The 20,824-nt window shown below is 44.3% G+C and overlaps 1 protein-coding gene across 5 annotated transcripts in view; it reads left to right on the top strand.

The window, feature by feature from the left end:
• The window catches only part of LOC135369020 (uncharacterized), a 142,337-nt gene that overhangs the window by 100,464 nt on the left and 21,049 nt on the right, over positions 1-20,824 (top strand). For 4 of the 5 annotated variants that reach the window (XM_064602633.1, XM_064602650.1, XM_064602625.1 and 1 more), the window contains one exon: positions 11,491-11,622. The exons of the other annotated variant lie outside the window; for it this stretch is intronic. In XM_064602633.1, coding sequence (XP_064458703.1) covers positions 11,491-11,622 — 132 coding nt within the window. The remainder of the gene's footprint in view (positions 1-11,490; positions 11,623-20,824) is intronic. 5 annotated transcript variants of the gene reach the window in all.

Raw genomic sequence — 20,824 nt, 5'->3', positions numbered from 1 at the left:
TTGGGCTGATGAGGCCCACTTCTGCCATAGCGCTCAAGTGAATCGACACAACGCGCATTATCGTAGCCAAACAAACCCACACTGGCTACGGGACTGCAAGCATCAGTGCGAGTGGGGATTGAATGTATGGGCCGGGATTTATAACGGAGCCATTATTGGGCCAATCTTTTTCACGGGACCCCTAAATGCCAACCGCTACTGTAGCGAAATTTTAGATGCCGTGTTCAGCTTTATTGATGACCTGCCTCTTGCTGAACAGACCCGCGTGTGGTTTCAGCACGATGGGGCTCCACCTCACAGCGCGCGGCGTGCAGTACAGCTGCTCCGTCACATCCTCCGGGAGAAGTGTGCTGGCCGATTTGGTCCAGTGTCATGGCCCGCCAGGTCTCCTGACTTAACGCCGATGGTCTTTTACCTCTGGGGTCGCATCAAAGACGAAGTATACAAAAGCGAACCACGATCGCCGGCTGACCAGCAGCGGAAAATCACTGCTTTCTGCTCGTCGCTTTCCAGATCCGAAATAAAAAGGGCCGTGGAAGATACAATTAGGAGAGCCCACCTGTGCATTGCAGCAGATGGCGAACGCTTCGAACGCTTTTACGCTAATGATAACCTAATCAAAGTACACAGGAATGTGTTGAATGTGAAGAAATCCGTAGCATGGTTGAAACAAACGAATTGAAAAAAGAAGAGAGCTGACAGACGTTCGCGCATACTACTCTCTCTCTCACACACACACATACACAGGTTCATGACAATAAGGTGGTGCAGAAAAACTACGAGACCACTATCAGTGGTCATAGTGAAAACAGCCGCGTACGCACCCAAAAGCAAACAAACACACTGTGCAAAACACGAATAAAGGAAAAGGAGCGCGACCCTGAAACTGACGTGGGCAAAGCTGATACCTGGCAGCAGAACTCTTCTGTGGGTTGGGTTTGTAACCCTTTCCTCCTCGTGTGGCGTGTCAATGTAACCTCCTTTCTTCGCAGCTTTGCGCTCAAACTTAGAGCCGTGAAAAAAGAGGCGGTGCCAAGGGCTCTCATTTCCACGATTTTCGGCGAATTTATTTCGGCAATTGCCATTGCATTACGAGTGGGGTTATGCGCTATACTAAGTAAAATGACGACGGGGAACCCATTTCCGCAAAGAATACGTTAGATTGCCTTGGAAAATTTCGGAGTTCAATTCAAGAAATTAACTTTCCGTCAATTGAAATGAAATAAAAATATTACAAATATGTGACAAAAGTTACTGGCAGAAAAAAAATCCCTTCACCGCATGTCTCTCCAGGGCCTACATTTTTTACTATGAATTTCTATCAGGGTTGGTGGACCACCCTGTATGAAGGCTACCATGAAGAATCACACTTCAAAGGGGCATGCGACTTTTTCATTAGCAACCTTACAGATAAGTCATGACTCGCTTAGGCGGTCACGTTGTGTTGTTGCATAAGATAAAACCCCGAGAATAGGGAACACGATTTCGAAGTCGTGTTCTGAGCGCCACACTACCTCTTGTGGATTCGTTTTTCTGCCTGTTTACTGGAATAGCAGCCCTGGAGAGGCCCTGTATCGCGTTTTCGAAAGCGCGTGCAGCTGCTTTCCCCCGCTAATTTCGAATGATTGCAACTGGACACACGCGTGCTGTGTCGTGCCAAAGGTGCCATGTGCGGTGTTTTTGTATTTTCTTTTTAAACAAATGTTACCGCTGCTGGGAATGTAACGATGCTTTCTTTTTATTTTGACATCTCTTGTTCTTAACAGCATAAAGCTCAATATAAAGCAGCCTTTATCGGGCTCCCCATAGTCTGTGCGACAGCAATAATGAAGGAAGTACTAAGGAAGGAACTAACAAAGCAAAACAAACAAATAACAATCAAAATGATCTATGATGAAAAACCCGAGACTGGGGAAGAGACGAAAAACAGACGTTGAAATTGAGAGTTTGTGTGCGTTGTCTGTTTTTCGTCTTTTCCCCAGTCTCGGGTTTTTTATCATGGAGTTGTAAGAATTTTCAAAATCTTTGTCTCCTCAAAACGAAGCCAAGAAAACTGGAATCCCCGTGACTGTAGCGCGCCTTTGAAATGTAAAAGAAGAAGAAGAAAAAAACAACAATAAAAAGGCACGACCTGATTGCAGGTGCGATTAAGTATCATCGTTGTGCCCAAACACTTCAGCTGTCAGCGTATCCTCCGATTCTGGCAGCAGCGTCATACGGTTCTGAGAATCGAGTACAGGATCTCTTCAAGCACTATTCCCCGCCACCACCCGATCATTTCCGTAACGGTACATCTGCGCTGCAGTGTTTCGGGCTCCACTTTACTGATGCCAAACACTAACGTTAAACCTCACTGTGACAGTAACAACTGTCAGCACATTTATCCAAGCACAGCACGAAACCCTGTAAACAGTATAATGCCGCGCAGTATCATTAGTACCAACTACCGACACAGTAGATAAACGCCGACGTCTCATGTGAACATGATGGAAAGTTCTTTTGATGCTCTCGTACGTGTATCCTAGTGACCTGAAGACACATGAGGCCATGTTGGTCCTCATTAGGCGAAAGTTCGTGAGGCGCCGTGAGGACATGACGGCCCTCATGAGGTGAGGGCACGTGAGGATGAGGACACGTGAGGCCATGTTGGTCCTCATTAGGCGAAAGTTCGTGAGGCGCCGTGAGGACATGAGGGCCCTCATGAGGTGAGGACACGTGAGAATGAGGACTTCTGAGACCATGAGAGCCCTCATGAGGTGAGGACAAGTGAGGATGAGGACCCTCATGAGGTGAAGATACGTGAGACCATGAGGGTCGTGAACAGCCTCATGAGGTGAAGGCATGTGAGGATGAGGATGGTGAGGCCTTTCGGGATCCCGATGCCCTGAAGTGAGGTTCGTGAGGGAAAAATATGAAATGGAATGTGAGGGTGAGGGCGACTGAGGTTAAGTTACTGGTGAGGAAAATTTGGTGAGGGTGAGTAAGGCTGATAAAGTCCGTGCTTCGTGAGGTGAGGATGAGTGAGGCCGCAGGAAAATGCCCACCTATGCCTAGAACACAACCAATAACAAGTGAAGACGGGGTGAAAACCAAGCCCCATAATGAAAATGCGGTAGTGACTGCGACAGCAGTCCTACCCTCGTCATCACCCTCCGTGGAGATGCCCTCCATGGATTGTGATGATGATTCGAGCTCGGAGCTCTCCTTGGGGAGCGCGAGCTCACCATTTCTGACGCCCTCAAGAGGAAACCTCTCGAGGAGTGGTTCACTCCCCGAGATATCGGAGAAGGATTTGGCGGAGGCCAGAAGAAAAGCACGGAAGCCGAGGATTACTCCTCCCCAGAGGAGTAAGACCTAGCAGCCGTACAGTAATGGCAATCCCTTTTTCCTGTCGGCAGAACAAAGCGTTGAACACCCTCTTTCTTTATCTCGTTTCCAGTATCATAATAGGCCACACAATCCTTCAGTGGAATTGTCGCGGTCTACTCTCTAATTTAGACGATGTCCATGATCTTTTTGAGAAGCACAACACAGTATGCCTTTGTATGCAAGAAACTTACTTGAACACACATGTACAAAACCCGTTTCGTAGGTATAATATTTCCCGCAAAGATCGAGATGATACAACCCGTGCATCTGGCGGTGTAGCGATCATTACACGGCAAACCCTTCCAGCCAAAGAAGTTGATCTAGTCACGGACTTGGAAGCCGTAGCTGTGCAGGTGTGTCTCGACAGAATTGTGACCATCTGTTCAGTCTATCTCCCACCATCGCAGTTTATTACGCTAAAGGACGTTGAAAACTTGTACAGGCAACTTCCATCCCCTGTTATCCTGTTGGGCGATTTTAATGCCCATAACACACTCTGGGGCAGTAGTAGAATTGACACTCGGGGAAAAATGCTCGAAAGATTTTTGTTGTCATCGTCTAGTTGCCTTCTGAATACCGGCTCACAAACATACATGTATACACCCACTCAAACTTTCTCTGCATTAAACCTTTCCTTTTGCAGTCCATCTCTGTCTCAAGTTTTGGAATGGACTGTAGATGAGAATCCTTATGGAAGTGACCACTTCCCTGTCGTTTTAAAGTACCTGCGAACCGTGGACTGTCTGACAACACGACCGCCCAGGTGGAAATTGCAAGATGCTGACTGGAATAAATTTACAGAAAAATGTGACCTCCTACTACTCCCCTTTGACGTGGTGACAGTAGAGGAAGCTAATAACTTCATTACCAACATCATTCTGGACGCAGCGACTGCGTCCATTCCCAGGCTTCTGGTCGTCTCCCAAAGCGACCTAAGCCCTGGTGGAATAGTGAATGTCAGGAAACGCGCAAACTTCAAAATCGAGCGTGGGGTACATTTCGGAGATTCCCTACATCCGAAAATCTCTTACTCTTCAAAAAAGCAAGGGCGAAGGCCAGATGGACCCGCAAACAAGCTAAGCGATCTTCTTGGCAAACCTTCGTATCTTCTCTATCTTGTAATACCCCATCTAAAATGGTCTGGGATAGGCTTCGCAAAATTAGAGGCGAACATATTAGTCGGTCTGTCCCTCTTTTACAAGTAAATGGCAAAGTGTGTGACAACCTGGAAGAACAGGCTAATGCACTCGGGCATCACTTCCAAAGCGTATCCAGTTCTTCCCACTATAGTAGTGAATTCCTTAAAGTTAAACAAATGGCTGAAAAACAAATCATCCCACTGCATGGGGGTGATGCTTACGCATATAATCAGCCTTTCACTATGTTAGAACTGTCACGATCCTTACTGTCTGCAAAAGCAACTGCTCCAGGTCCTGACCGGATCACATATTCAATGCTTGACCACCTGTCTGAGGTGTCCAAGTCATGCTTGCTGAAATTCTTCAACCATGTTTGGGCACAAGGAGTGCTACCTGTACGATGGAAAGTTGCCACCATAATTCCCCTTTTGAAGCCGGGAAAGGAACCCTCGAACCCTTCAAATTACAGGCCTATTGCCCTTACAAGTTGTATTGGCAAGACGTTTGAACGAATTGTTGGTAACCGTCTGATGCATATCCTGGAAGAGGATAATTTAATATGTCGACTTCAGTGTGGCTTCCGAGCGGGGCACTCCACAACAGATCACCTCGTCCGCTTGGAAACAATTATCCGCGAAGCTTTCGTAAGAAGGCAACACTGTTTATCTGTATTTTTTTATTTAGAGAAGGCTTATTACACTGCTTGGCGTTACGGCATTCTACAAGATTTATATTCCTTCGGCATTAGGGGTCGCCTTCTGAAGTGCATTTCTAACTTCCTTGAAAATCGAACATTTAGGGTTCAACTGGGCACCATATTATCCCATGATTTTGTGCAAGAGAACGGCGTCCCGCAGGGATCCGTACTCATTGTCATCCTATTCCTCGTAAAAATGAACTCCGTAGCCAGTGTAATGCCACCATCTATAACATACTCTCTCTACGTAGATGATATCCAAATCTGTTATTCCTCTACCAACCTGACAATATGTGAGCGACAGATGCAGCTGGCTATAAATAAGTTGGTGAAATGGTCTACTGAAAATGGTTTTAAGTTCTCACCAGAGAAAACTGTATGTGTTCCTTTCTCAAGAGTTAGAGGTGTTTTCCCTCAACCATCTCTGAAACTGAATGGTCATGACATTCTTGTAAGAAGCGAGCACAAATTCCTGGGTGTTATATTTGACAAAAAGCTCACATTTTTGTCGCATCTTAAAGTCAAATGTATCAAATCGAATAATATTCTTAAAATTCTCTCACACAAGTCCTGGGGTGCAGATCGAGAGACGTTGCATAAAGTCTATATTTCGACAGTACGTTCGAAACTAGACTATGGGAGTATTGTGTATGGTTCAGCTCGTCCATCTGTTTTAAAAATACTGGATCCTGTACATCATCAAGGACTTCCGCTGAGAACTGGTGCCTTTAGAACCTCACCAGTTGAAAGTTTGTATGTTGAAACTCATGAATGCTCTTTGACGAGACGTAGATTTTATCTTGGGGCATCTTACACATTAAGAATAAGAAGTCATCCACAAGACCCTGCACTGCCGTGTGTTACAAGCACAAGGTTTGAACAGTTATTTACTAACAAACGCTCAGTTGTTCCACCATTCTGTATGCGTCTTGCAAATGAGAGTGAGTCTGACAATTTCTCTTATTGCAATTATCTGGTTGCACAACGTAGTAAGAGGATCCCACCCTGGGAACCACCTGTGAGATCTGACACTACACTTATGAAATACAGCAAACATAACACTGCGATGCCTATACTGCAACAAGAGCTTGAATATTTGAAACAAAGCTTTGGGAATCACGATGAGGTGTACACCGATGGGTCAAAGTCTAGTGCAGGAGTAACGTGTGCCATGGTCTCTGGAACATGTATAGCTATTTTATGTATTTGTCAAGAAGTTTTTACTGGACATCGCATAGAAGTTTAACTGATCACATCCCTATCATTGTTCACGCACATAATTTCACCACAGTTTTGGCGCACTATGACCTTAGTTGTCTGTGCGCCATAAAAACCGGAATCATCATCATCATCATCAAGGGAGCAAAACCACTTTGTGGCACGAGTGCCTTTGAAAAAGCGAGATCCTGCGCACGTCGCTTATGAAAATGGATTTTGCTGGTTTATTGATTTTTTTTATATACCCTTTGCCCTGCTTTTCGTTTGTTCCCACTTTGATTTCCTGTAGGTTATTGTAAAACAAAACGGCAATAGACGCCCTTTGAATTTCAGTTTTTCAAACTGTCCAAATAGGTCGACAACAAGAAGCAACTTTATTTGGATTTCCTTTTTCTTCATGTTCAAAAGACAGCATGAAATAGAAAATCAAAAGACGTGCCTTGTTATATGAAAGCCCGTTCTGCCAAACTACAGAACATCAATAGGCAAAATACGAAGTAGGGTGTCGCCTGCATAAAAACTGTATATACAGATCTTGTTTGAACAGGTGTAATTCTATTCGTTGATTTTCCTTGGGCAATTTGGCGCGAACTTTCTATAGACACCTGTTCGAAAGAAAATCGATAGAATATTTCTCTTTCGTCTCTCCATAGAATTTACTCTGCCTTGATGAAAACTCCTACGGAAATTCCGTTGAAGTGTATCAATATAGCCTATAAATTTCCTGTTGACAAAAACTAGATTTTGTATTGCCGGACCTATTCACATATTAATGGCGATGTTCAAAATTAGCCACCGCGTACCTTTTGGAATTCTGGTGAGGCCCTGTTGTGTGCATTGATGGGTTATTTAACCTGTGTTAAACATCAACACGTGGCCATAATTGGGGGGATCATCGGGGATAATCCTCAGCGCCGTTCGCAATATCTTAGTTTACCAGAGCTTTCGGTATGTTCATCTCTGAGCACTTAGCATGTAGAAAGAAATACTTCTTGAAAAAAAGCAATGCTCCAGCTTGCCTTGCCAGCTTCCGGAAATTCGAGTCCTCCTTGCCTTCGAGTCAGAATGAAGGGTGAGGTATATCAGCATAATACAGTTACGCGTACATACAACACTGAAGTGGGGAATTCCTTGAAGCACAAATTCACCATCAAGATAACGTCTGTGTTTCTAACTGCAAACTGACGCATTAACGCGTAATTTCCCATCCAGGTTGACATTGATGCAAATCGCCATCTCACAGCGCAACAAACTGCAACAACAACAAACAACAACAACAGTAAACAACTTTATTTGATAATGATGATTGTGTTAGAAACACAGATGATGTCTTGATGGCAAGTTAATACTCCAAGCAATTCCTAACTTCAGTGTTGGTTGTATGGGCCATCCAAATAATCTGAGACACCTCACCCTTCATTCTGACTCCTAAATAAGGAGGACCCTCGAATTTGTGGAAGTTCGCAAGAGAAGCAGTATAGCATATAGTATTTGTATATAAGCAAAATGCCAGAGCTGCATATTCCTTTCTAGCTCCACATTCAGTTCAGAGGTGGACGTCCGGAAAGCACTGGCAAACTAAGCTATTGCGAATGACACTTAGGACTGTCCTCGGTGATTCTACCCGTGTGTGAATGATAGCCAGAATGCCAAGGATTTGTTCCTGAATTTGTTACTTTCTCCCATACTGCTGCTCTCATTTGTTTCCAAATTCCGCGTAATGCTCCATGCGGCTAACACAGCAGTGTAGATGAAGAATGCGTGCAACGTAAGTAAGTCAACAGAAGGGCTTCAGAAAATCTGTACACTAGACCCGGTTGACTTGTGCAAAACGTATGTGTAAATTCAATACAAAAAACATTCCCTTTCTGTTGTGAGTGGTCTACAGAAAGTTAAAGGCCATAGTCAATAGAAAGTAAGCATATGATGTCAACACAAAACTAACAAAAAGCCTGAAGAAAATCAGTTGTTTCTCTTCAGTGTATTACGCAAAGAGTCTGTGTAAATTCAATAGAAAAATATATTGTGTTTCTGTTGGGAATGGTCTACAGAAAGTAAACGGCCATAAGTCAACAGGAAGTAAAGATATGGTCAGCACAAAGTCAACAGGAAGTAAAGATATGGTCAGCACAAAGTTAACAAGAAGTCCTAAGAAAATCTGTTGACTTTGGTCTGTTCAACAACCATTTTCATAAGGGCAGTATTGTAACGTGCGCGAGTCGGATTACCTTTCCCACAACTGCTAAGGTGGATGTAAGCATAGAACTTACCTACCTGCATAGCATAGAATGCACCTACTGCGCAAACTGTGACACATACACTCAATCTACATTTCGCTATGTAGTCTCCTTGTGAAGCCGTCGTGCTGCTTTCGGCGTCCCGGGGAAAATATTTGACTCTGCAATAGTTCTCAGATAGCAGCACAGACAGCACGAACGGCTGTCACAAGAAAAACCGGGAATATCGACCACTTAACCTCTCGCAGCCCTTGCATGGTCGTTATACGCACCTCAGTCGGACACTGAAATATTTGGTGCGCTCTAACTTTTATTGTGAAAGGGAAAAAAGACCTTCGATCTTCTGTGCACTCAAATATCATATACAGCCTACGAAGTTTGAAGAATTTTCGAGGTGGGTTCTTTAAGATATGAGCGCTCAAAATCCCGCATTTTTGCAAATGCCACGTGTTGTAGACGCCTCCATGCGTGAGAGCAAACTGGCTCAGACTCCTAAATTTGATATCGAATTATAGAGCTCAGTCTCCGCTACACCGCGATACTTTCTCGTTTCACTGGCGTGTACACAAGTGCCGCAATATCCGCAAAAATATGAGCGATTTTAGACTTCGCCACCAACTTTGCGTATTTTTAGCTTCAAAATAACAAAATCCCCGAAGGAACTAAACACAAGCACTGGAAGCCAACACAGCTGAAAAAGCGAGGAAAAAAATTCAAAGCCGTGAACGCGTTCGTTGGAAAGATATTGAACGCAAAAATCTCTATGCCCGAAAGCGCGCCAGATCTGCCATATTCTTTCGGATTTCTTTTTTTTTTTCTCGCGAACTATGGAATCTAAAGAAAAAATACTTTATGTTCTATTCTCAACGTGAGTCAGGCTACAACATGTATTTTTTCAATAAAAATCACAGATGGCATCCTGAAGTCGGCCCAGGACGCACACTAACCCCCCTGTCCCCCATTCCTTCCTGCTGTCCTCTCTCCGTATGTCCACGTCTGTACGCTGCTCATAGCCACAGTTGCTTCGCGGCGCTAACACGGAATTAAAAAAAAAAACAGATGCATCCGGACCATCTTGCCTGAGTTGAGATGGAATCACCTAGCTAGTGACTGCAATGAGTTACCTGCGACCATCGCAGTGGTCCGGGACTCAACAAGGTTCCGTATTATACTCCATGACCTATTTGATGTGTAACTTTGTATGTGTAACTTTTCATTTGTATCATTGTTATTTCCACTCCCCTCTGTAATTCTTATAGACTTGAGGGTAAATACGGAGAGAAAGAATGAACGATATAAGGGCTCTGTAAGAAGTCAGTGGCCAATTCCCAAAAGACTATTAAAACCCTTATAAAGCGATTAGGAACTCTCTATCGGAGTCCTTCGTACAGCTATTGACAACTGTCAATAGACATTTTATATAGTAGCAACTAGCAATACAATATTTCATAAGGATCTGCCGTACAAGGTGGCAGCAATTCAACTGTTTCCCCAGTCCAACACTTTGCGTGGTTTGTGCGAGTTCTTGGGAATTTTATCGTCCAACTGTGCTACGATACGCCAGCCCCTCACCGACATGCTGATCCCCATGCTGCTCTCACTTGGACCTCCTTTGCCTCCGCTGCTTTCCTGAAGGTCAAGACTCTGCTGCCTAACGTTACTTTTGTTGGCGCACCCCCGTCCATCTGCTCATACTGCCATTATGGTCGACGCTTCGAATGTGGCCACTGGCGCGTTTCTCCAGCATTTCGTCAATGGCCGTTGGTCGCCTCTGGCCTTCTTCTCCTGAGTTTTGAACGCCACTCAACGCCATTACAGCACCTTTGGTGAATTGTTTCATTATGTGGGATAAATCAGATAGAAGTAAATGAGAGGAGGGTGTGTTCCTTTATTCTTAACTTTTGTTCTCGTCAAAAGCACCATGGCGTCGCCTGCAGGAGTCTCATTATTGTAGCACGAAGAAGGCTCTGGGGAATGTTCTCGTGTCTCAGACAATGCAAAATTGTGTTGCGGAATGTGAAGCACTGAGTAGAATGATTATTGCACAGTATTGTATCAGCAGTACAATTATTGATGTTTGGTAAAATGAGCACTGCACATATGCAAGGCGTCAAAAAAAAAAAAAACAACAACGAAAGAACGAAAACAGAAGAATATCCTCGATGTCGCTTCTCCTACCCATGGACAGGCATAACTCGCTCCCCTATCATTGCATAGTTGAGATGCACCCTGACATTGCTGGGCCACTCCTCCTTTGTAGCGTGTCTCACACCCATCACGGGAATTAGCCTCAACCGCGAATAATTCCTGGCCGTACCAGCGCTGGGCACTTACCGTCTCATTAATTAAGATAGAAATTTTTGTGTGTAGAAGGTTTCATGCTTAAACAGGAAAAAATTGCGTCGGAGGAAGCGTGTAATATTGCCTTCAGAATGATACTCCAAAACTTTCAAAAAAATCGACGGAGTTCCTCAATATAATGACCAATTATTTATTTTAAAAAATGTGTTCAGTACATCCAAGCACCTTGTAGCTAAATTAAGACATCTTATTAAATGCCAACAGAGCCAGAGTTAGTGACAACGTGCTTAGTCTCAGCAAACCCTTCTTTGCTGCTTGAACCTTGCCTTTGCAATCATTCAGCTCATATTGCGGTGGGTAAACACACTGGCCGCAATGGCTGCTCCGTTCGTCTTTGGCTGCCGCAGGTTTTCAGGCTTCGCAACGCCAACCAATAGGGGCGCAGCGCGTTCTCCCATGCGTATTCTAGCCTGCGATACCGAAATTCGCATACCGTCCAGTTTTGATATTATTTGCGATGTGCTTTTAGCTCTGCCGATTGGGAGCCAACGACGCTGAAGGCATCGGCTGGAGCTTGGGAACTGTGATGTACACGGACGCCGTCAATAAGAAATGGAAGGACGTTCACTTCTTTGAGAGTGACTACACCCTGGCCACGAAGGTAAATGCATATTTGTTGACGTAGAACATGTATTCTGTCTGGGATGTGGTTAGCTCCAATTGCAAGGACTGAAACCACAGTGTCAGCACACTAAAAGCGGATCGGTTACGGTTAGGGGGTTCGCTGTTTATTTGCGTGTACCGGTAACCGAACAGTTCAACCATTGTTTTTCCTGGTTTTCTCCCCTGCTGGAAAAAGTAGACCCGATCTCATTAAGCGCCCGCATCAATTTCAATGAGTTTCAATGAGAATTTATGCATCCAATTCATCTAATGTGAATATAGCAGGTATTTCTCATTGAAGTAATGAGAAGCGTTGCGGGAAAGCTGACTTTGTTTGAGCGCTCGAACAGATATTGTGGTGAAGGAGTCTTCCAGGAACCGGGGGCTAATTTGTCCAATGAGAACCAATGACTTTCAATGAGAACTCAAACACTCAATTCTTTTAATGTGAATAACGCAGGTATTTCTCATTGAAGTAATGAGAAGTGTTGCGGGAAAGCTGACTTTGTTTGAGCGCTCGAACAGATATTGTGGTGAAGGAGCCTTTCAGGGAACCAGAATCTAATTTGTTTAATGAGAACCAATGACTTTCAATGAGAACTGAGACACCCAATTCATTTAATGTGAATGACGCAGGTATTTCTCATTGACGTTATGAGAAGTGTTGAGGGAAAGATAGCTTCATATTTTAGCGCTCTGACAGGTGTTCTGATGAAGAAGATTAATAGGAAATCAAGAATCAAACCAAGTAATTAGTTCACTGGGTGCCAATGAGAAACAATGATTTCCAATTGGAGTAATCTGAACCGACGTGTTGTGCCATGAAGATCCCCTTCACAGAAGAAGAACGAATTGGGCATCGAACCATCATGATCACTGTGTCAATTGAATTATTGTGAGCAAACATGTTGTGCGAATAGGACTGCTTCACGGCGCATCTCACAAGGGGGTTGTTATGCCCCGATTCCAGGAAGAGGAAAACAAAGGACACAGACTTGCATAGCGTATTAGTACACCAGATATGGATCTACAAACATGAACCCTCCTAACATCCCTGTGGCAGCATACCTGCAACCACCCAGACTTTACACCACATTAATTTAGAACCACAGAACGACATAATAAAATAGCTTAGGTTTATTTGCCTCCCATACATAATGGGAGGCAAATAAACCTAAGCTATTTTGTTATTCCCACTCCATCATACTCCACTGTACAATAAATCGATACAATTATAGGGTCATTCTTTATTCCCGCCACTACAACGCATTGACAATCTGCACAGAGTTCAAAATATTCCCACCTCAGCACTAACTTAGTGCAGTGAATCTGGATTTGATGCCAGAGCTAATACCGCCACGTGTAGTAGTTTTTGCTGTGCAGACGGGTAGACAGTCTGTTGTTTGCAACTGGAGATACAGGGTGACAAGACAAAACAGGATTGTTTTCGAGGATACTCTAGGTGTGTGGTGTACGGATAGGTTTATCCGTACACCACACACCCATAGTATTCTCGAACACCTCTGATGGGAGGCTAGGGGGATGACCAAGGGCTCACTTACACGATGTGTGCCTATGTCAGCAAAATTTTCGTCTCTTGTCAGCAAAAACTTGCCTCTGTCTTTGCGTCTCTTGTCTCTGTTGTCAAGACACACTTGTTTCGATGGTCCTAACGCTGATAGCCTTGATAAGACGTAGACGGGAACTCCCTCCTGATTGCTCGGACAACGCATCCAGGAACCTGTCATCTGTTCCTTGGACCAAGGTATCCCCAGACACATCTTGTGAATGATGAGTATGCCGTGAATCTCAGGCAGCTGGAAAAGACAACTCCACATGACATTTCTTTTTGTTTAGCATCATATCTTGTGGGCACTTGCATACCTGCCAAGTCTCCCGCAGTGTTGGGAAGACAGTGGCCAGAACAGAACAACAGACACTATATCAACCTTGGAGTTCAAAGCCTGTGTATCCCTTCCTTAGTTCCAGGGTCTCCCGCATTTTGAATGTGGAAGGTTGGCAGGTGTGCAACATAGTACAACAGAAAAATGTCCGACTCTTTCAAGATGAGCCCGATTCCAACTGCTAACTCCATCCCAAACCAGCTTCCCTCCAATTTCGGCAAAATCCAATTTCTCCCAAAACATGTTACTCTTACATTCTTCAGTAACATGCTTCCCCCCTTCATTGGCGCCTCAAATGCTTCTGTTTTTAGACTTGTAAGACTTTCCTTCAGAGTTTAAAATTCCCACTGGATATATCTCAATCAATCAGGGTTTTGTGTTGCCAATGAGGCATTGGCTAACTGGCATAATTGAGAGCATGTCGAGACTAGCTGAGGCGGCTGTGTTGCTTCACTTTTCCTAATGGAATTGTTGGACCAGGATTCTCTGGATCGTTCCACGGCTGTCGTCCACTCTTATGATTTATGGGGGACAAACTTGTGTAGGCCAAAAAGCTGCTGAGAATAGTCGCCTTTTTGTATACAGCCCTTGTCCACTTTAGGTGCGACAATTTGCATAACCAACAACACCCGACTAGCGCCCGAATTTACCCTTCCAAATCTTGATGGGGGGTCATTTAAACCGAAAAAATCATTACGGTCGTAATCATATAGCAAACGGGACAGCACTGCAGCAGGCCTACCTGTGGTCCTGGGGATTGAGTCGCCTAAAATGTTGATAATAGCGGCAGAATTGAGGCGCGTACTCCACTAGAAGCTCTCTACGGAGGCAGATGTGCCTGAGTAATGGGTGTTGTGTTATGCACTGCACGGCGGCACTGTTGCACATTTCTACCACCCTGGCAACAGAATGGCAACACAGGCGCTCGTCGGGCTCCTGTGGGTCGCAGACTCCACACGGCCACCTGCCGATTTCAACATTCTAAACTGTTTCGCACATCCGACGGCAACCATGCAAAGAGATACGTCACCTAAAAATGTCATCCCACGGGTTAGCCGTAGCCACATCTCGTGGATGGTAGGCGGGTTCCAGAGGCATTGGGTTCGTAGAGTATGGGTCATCATCCAGCATTAACTCGTCGCCGCTACCGCTAACATGTTCGTCAGAATCTCCCCCAGACAGAGAAACACCACTCTCGTTTTCCGACTCCATGCTTGGTCCCTTCGCTTCGCGATCGCCAAACAGGCGCGCGGCTCGCATTTGCCCAGGGCGCGCGCTGATTGTCCTTATCCGTGTGACGTTTGCTCCCACTTTTAGAGAGCGAGGGCGCAAGGATTCCGGTTTCTTTTTCATCGGATTGCGCGAAAAGTACGCCGCGGATCAAAATGGTATTTTCGGGCCCACTTCAGTGGTCGGCAAGGAATTAGAATTCGCATTAGTTTCGAAATTGACCTCGGAGAATGCGACTGTCCCTTTAAAGGGTCTCTGACCAGAAGCTGGAGAGCCTTTCCTGCAGTGGCTACCGATAGAATACACAAAAGCAACTTCATATACGAAAATTCATGCCTCAACACCTCGTAGTTTTCGTAAACTCGAATTTTGAACATCGCGGTTCACGCCGACGCTGGCACACCTAGCGTCAAACCAAGAAAACGTACGCATATATAGAAAACTCATCTGGTCATCCCACCAGGATGACGTCAATCGCCCATGCAATCAGCGCGCAGAATGCCGTCACGTGATCGAGCACTACAACAACAACTTTCAGCAAGAACCAACATTTTTACGCCGATATACTGTTGTCACAATGTCTGGAAATAAAAAGTATGTATATACTTCGAAATCTACGACCTGTTTTATAACTGCGATAATCCAATTAGCGACTTCCGTGGAAAGAGGAGCTACGAGGCTACGAGCTACGACGACTTTCGGGATCCAGCGCGCTATTTCACTGCGTTAGCGTAGTGTGTGTATTTCCAAGTTTTCTTTAGTTATATCTTTTGGAACAACGACCAATTTATCGAGGTACAGCCCTTACTTCATTTGACGTGCCTCGGTTATGTCGTCAAAGCTAGATTATTCGGCGGGCATTCAGTTCCGTACGATACTGCGCGTTCAACCGCAGCTGCAGGTATGGTTGGCAGCGGATTTTGCCAATCGTATTTGAAGAATGCAGACTATGAGACGGACCCCTCAGTTGAGTACAAAGAACCTCCACCTACAGCAGTCCGCAGTGCTTTCCTTGAATCTATCTTCCAAGACTGTTGCATCTGGACGTGACGAGGTTAGTGTCTTCTGTATAATTTATACAGTGATTTCTCTCCTTGTGAGAATTACGTTGTGGCATGCAGATGTTAGGAGACCATTTACGCAACAAAGCAAAATACGGATTAAAGAAAGTTTGCTCACTAAATCAAAAGATTACTGTACAATTCCGAGGGCTGTTGAATGCTGCCATGCCAATTGCAACATTCATGCAGTATACAGCCATGCAGTAAGCAGCATTCACAGTACGTAAAATGAAGTTGTGTATTCCGCATCTAGATGTAACATTATAATTGTCACAGCAGTGTGCACCAATGTAGTTCGTGACTTCCTTGGACAAGATGTGGAACCAAATGTTGGAAATACAAGGCAGGGACCAGGTACAAGTTTTCTTCTATTTGTTTTCCTTATAATATGCAGCATACTGCACATAGTAAAGAAGGGTTCTGGATTCTAAACCAACGCAGTTGAAATCCTTAGTTTACCCCAAGCTGTACTATTGTTGTCTAATCTGGGGAAACACCACAGAGGGCAACTACGATAAAATTGCAGTGCACAAAAAAAGAAAGAAATAAAACCTGGTATACAACAACCCTGTATAGAGGTTGTCTACAGGTGCATTGTGCTGGACCCTCGTTGCAAAGAGGCCCACCAGTGGTGCCACTACAATCCATCCATCCAGCCCCTCGGCTCCTTCAACACATGCAAAATACAGTATAGACAAAGCGTTCACTTGGAAATCAGACATTTACACAAAATTGCCTTGCAAATTCAGGATCTTTTAGCGCCATCCCAAACACTTGCCATTACGGTGTGAAATCTATCACTGTACCACCCTACAAGGTTCCACTGCTACGGACCAACTACAGAAATCAGCAGAAACTGTTCCTCTTCCGAACAAATTTTTTCAGCTGATTGGAAATGGCCTTCCTGTGTCCAGTTTCAAAACAGAGTTACACAAACTTGTTGAAGTGTTATTTATTTATTTATTTATTTATTTGTCATCACTAGGAAACAAAGAACAAGAAAAATCGTGGGGCGTGTCCAATAGCTTTCGCTAGTACAGGCTCATGCCCCGCGGGGTAAATGGAACAGAAAAACAGGTGAGATAAATAATGCAACAAACCGTTACATTCCTGGGTTCAAATAGGCTGAAGTGTCCATAAGGTATCGTCGTAGCATGTTGCGGAATGACTGGCTGTTTTTAACCTCAAGAGGCATAGAGTTCCAGACTCGCGGCCCAAAACACACTGTCAATCTCGTACCATACATATTTTTTAGCCGATATAACATAAAGTCATTCGACATGACGCTTCGGTTACCTCTTGGACATTTTTGAAATATGTTGTTATTAAAAGGAACGTTATTCTTTACAATTGACTCTACAAGTAAGGCACGACGCTCTCGAATAAGATCAGGCAGTGGGAGAATATTCAAAGAATTAAAAAACTCAATACAGGAAGTTCTACTGCCAGAACAAGTAATTAATCTTATAGCTCTCTTCTGAAGCCTGAACAGACGATCGAGATATGTTGGGAATGCAGTACCCCAAGAAGCGGCACAATAAATTAGATGACACTGCACAAATGAGAGGTACAATTGACGTAAAACATGTAGTGGAAAATATTGACGGGCAAGGAATAAAATGTGACAGGACTTGGAAATATTCTTAGCAACTTTATCAATGTGTGGTTTCCACGTGAGATGAGAATCTAAGGTCACGCCTAGGTAATTAATAACATGTACTTGTTCTATAACATTGTTATGAATTGAGATGCTCATTTTGACATATTTGGCAGAAGGCTTGCAGAAGACAAGAAACTTTGTCTTAGACAGATTCAACGTCAGACGGTTAATAGCAAACCAATGAGCAATCTTGTTTGCCTCATGGGACACGGTCGGCGCAATTTCGGAAATATTTGGAGAGCTGAAGACGAAACACGTGTCGTCCGCATACATGAAAGTCGAAAGCCTGTCGGAAACCGATGGAAGGATCGTTCACATAAATCGAAAATAACACAGGACCCAAGACAGAACCTTGGGGTATACCCGTACATACAGGCAAAGACACAGACGACTCCCCATAAACATTCTACGAGACGACAAGTAATTCTTCAGCAGATTCCAGATATCTCCACGAAAACCATAACAATAGAGCTTTTGTAGCAAAATGTGATGATCGACGGTATCAAAAGCTTTGCGCAAATCGGCAAACAGGCCAACAGCAACATGATATTCATTTAAAGCCTGATTGATTCCATCGGTGACGGCATGTACAGCTGTAGCGGTGGACATTCCAGTTCGAAATCCATGTTGAGAGCAACTCAGTACAATATATTTTTTTCAAAAATGAGGAAATCTGTTTACACAGTAGATGGGTAGAAATCCAGCGAACCGGTAGAGATGTAGGAAGGGAGTTGCCTCAGGACAGAAGCCGCCGATATTTCGAACAGAGACTGTTCTTCTTCTGGGCACCGTCCTCATCATTGGCATGGTATTTAAAGGGTTAGGTGTGACGTGTTTAAAGGTTCATGCGAATTGTGGGTCAACAGCCCGGAGGGAAGAAAGGTCCGTACGGGTTTTTACGGCGGGAGTGAATGGCTGCTTTGTTAGAGTGTGGGGGGGATTATGTGAACGTAGTGATCTAGGCTACAGACCGGTTGCAGAAAAATGGAAGGTTCACGAACACGTGGACGAAACGGGACAACAGGCAAGAATTCGCAAGCATAGCGAAAGATAAGGAGGTTAGTGGTTACGTGGGGAAAATTCCAGAACGAGCTCTTTTTTTTTTTTTTTTAATATATATTTGTAATACAAAGTTGTGGCATGCAATAAAGAGAGCAGAAAGCAGTGGCCATGCAGAACATAACAGATGATAATGGAGGTAGATGGGAAAAGCATATTTTATTTGTGAAGTGTTTCTAGGGTGCCTTGTGATTTGTTGATACCGGACGGGTGAAGAGCGTTGAACTTGTATATGAGATAAGACTCCCTATCACGTCTGTCACGTGTGGATCTAAACCCGGTTTCTAGAATATATAGTTTAATGTTGTCAAAATTGTGACCAGGAACGTTAAAGTGTTCGGCGACTGCTTTGGGGAGTTTGTTGGACGTGTCGGTTCTGTGTCCGGTAAGGCGGTTGTTCATTTGTTGGCCGGTTTCACCAATGTATTGCATAGAGCAGTCGCCGCATTCAATGCAGTATATAACATTGGAGCTTGTGCATGTGAATGCGTGGTTAACGGGGTGGGTGTAATTGCTCGCAGTGCTTTTGATGGAGTTAGCGTGTTGAACGTGCTTGCATGTTTTGCAGCGCGGGAGGTTGCAGGGTTGTGTTCCCGTGTACGGGGCGCTCGTTTTGCTGATTTTGGCATTGACCAAGGAGTCTGCCAGGTTTCTTGCGCGTCGGTATGTCACCTGTATGGGATTTGTGAATATGTTGTTAAGTCGGTCACTGCTTTGGAGGAGGGGCTCGTGCTTCTGTAGAATGGCTTTGATGTTTGGAAGTGCGTTGGAATATCTTGTGATGAAGCTTATTTGGCACGCGTCGGGATTTTTTCGGTTTTCCAGAACCTCGTTTCGATCGAGTGTGAGTGCCTTGCGACGGAATTCGGTTAGGAGGGAGTCTGGATAGTCCCTTTGGGCAAGTGTACTGCAGAGTTCGTCAAGCTTCTCAGCGTAATCTGTGTCGTTTGAACAAACTCTGCGTAGTCTTACACTCTGCCCATTAGGAATTCCAACCTTACAGTGACGCGGGTGGTGACTCTTGAAGTGAAGGTATTGTTGTTTGTCAGTTGGCTTTTTGTACAGGGTTGTGACGAGGTTGCCGTTGTCTAGTGATATCGTGGTGGTAGTTTTTCAAGAAGAGTATTGATAGTACTAAGAACTGAAATAGGCCTGTAATTTTCGACCAAATTCTTGTCGCCTGACTTGTAAATAGGTACAACCCGCGCAATTTTTAGAGTGTCCGGATACAGTCCTGTGCCACATGCATGATTAAAAATATGGCACAGTGGAGCAGCCAAAACATCAGCACACGTCTTGAGGGCACGTATAGAAATATTGTCATGACCAATAGCAACGTTCTTTTTCATGCCGCGTATCGTTGCGATAATGTCCGGAACAGTGAAAAGCATTATAAAAAAGGAATTCGGAACGGATTCCCTAATAAAAGACGTTGGAGAATCAAGAACATGGATCGACGTGCCAGAGGCGAGTTCTTGCCCTATCGAAACAAAGTATCTATTGAATGCTTCACACAAATTTTTTGTTGACTCTCCTACGTTAGGCAGGATCTTTTTCTGTTCACGGGATTTCGTGATTGCATTGATTACAGACCACACTTTCCGTGAGTCACCGTGACAATTCAACAGCCTCTCAGAATAGTATTTTTGCTTCAGATTGCGGGTCAACTTTGCAGCCCGATTACGTAAATGCTTAAACTTGTCTCTAAACGTGACATTGTCTGGATGACGCTTGAACTTCCTATACCAGAATGCTTTCTGAGATAAAATAAGCAAAAGGTGAGAGTTCATCCATGGACAGATAGGACTCGCATACCGCCGGCTACAATCAAAAGTAGTTGAACTGATACAAGTTCGAAGTACGGTGAGGAACCCATCACATTCGCGGTTCACATCCTCGTTATATATTTGGTTCCAGTCAAAAGACGACAAGAGGGAATGCAGCTTTCCATAGTCAGTTCGCGGGACGACCCATGTAAACTGACCATAACGAACACGGCCAATACCATCACTACGGTGACAATATACAGGGCAGTGATCGCTGATATCCAAGTCCAAGACACCACATGTTGACACAGCAGATATTGTCGTTATAACATGGTCAATCAATGTCCTAGAGTTACTGGAGATCCTTGTGGGGGTGCTGATTCTATTACATAAACCATAGCATTCCAAGAGGAGGGTATACTCACAAATTGTATTCCGTAACAGATCTATATTAAAGTCGCCGACTATGACAATAGGCCTCCTTATTATATTTAGCTGAGACAGCGTATTCAAAGCTCTC

The sequence above is a fragment of the Ornithodoros turicata genome, chromosome 1 (genome assembly GCF_037126465.1).
Source record: "Ornithodoros turicata isolate Travis chromosome 1, ASM3712646v1, whole genome shotgun sequence".
Lineage (NCBI taxonomy): Eukaryota > Metazoa > Arthropoda > Arachnida > Ixodida > Argasidae > Ornithodoros > Ornithodoros turicata.
The sequence above is the reverse complement of the archived record's forward strand: the minus strand, read 5'-3'. Positions and strand labels throughout refer to the sequence as shown.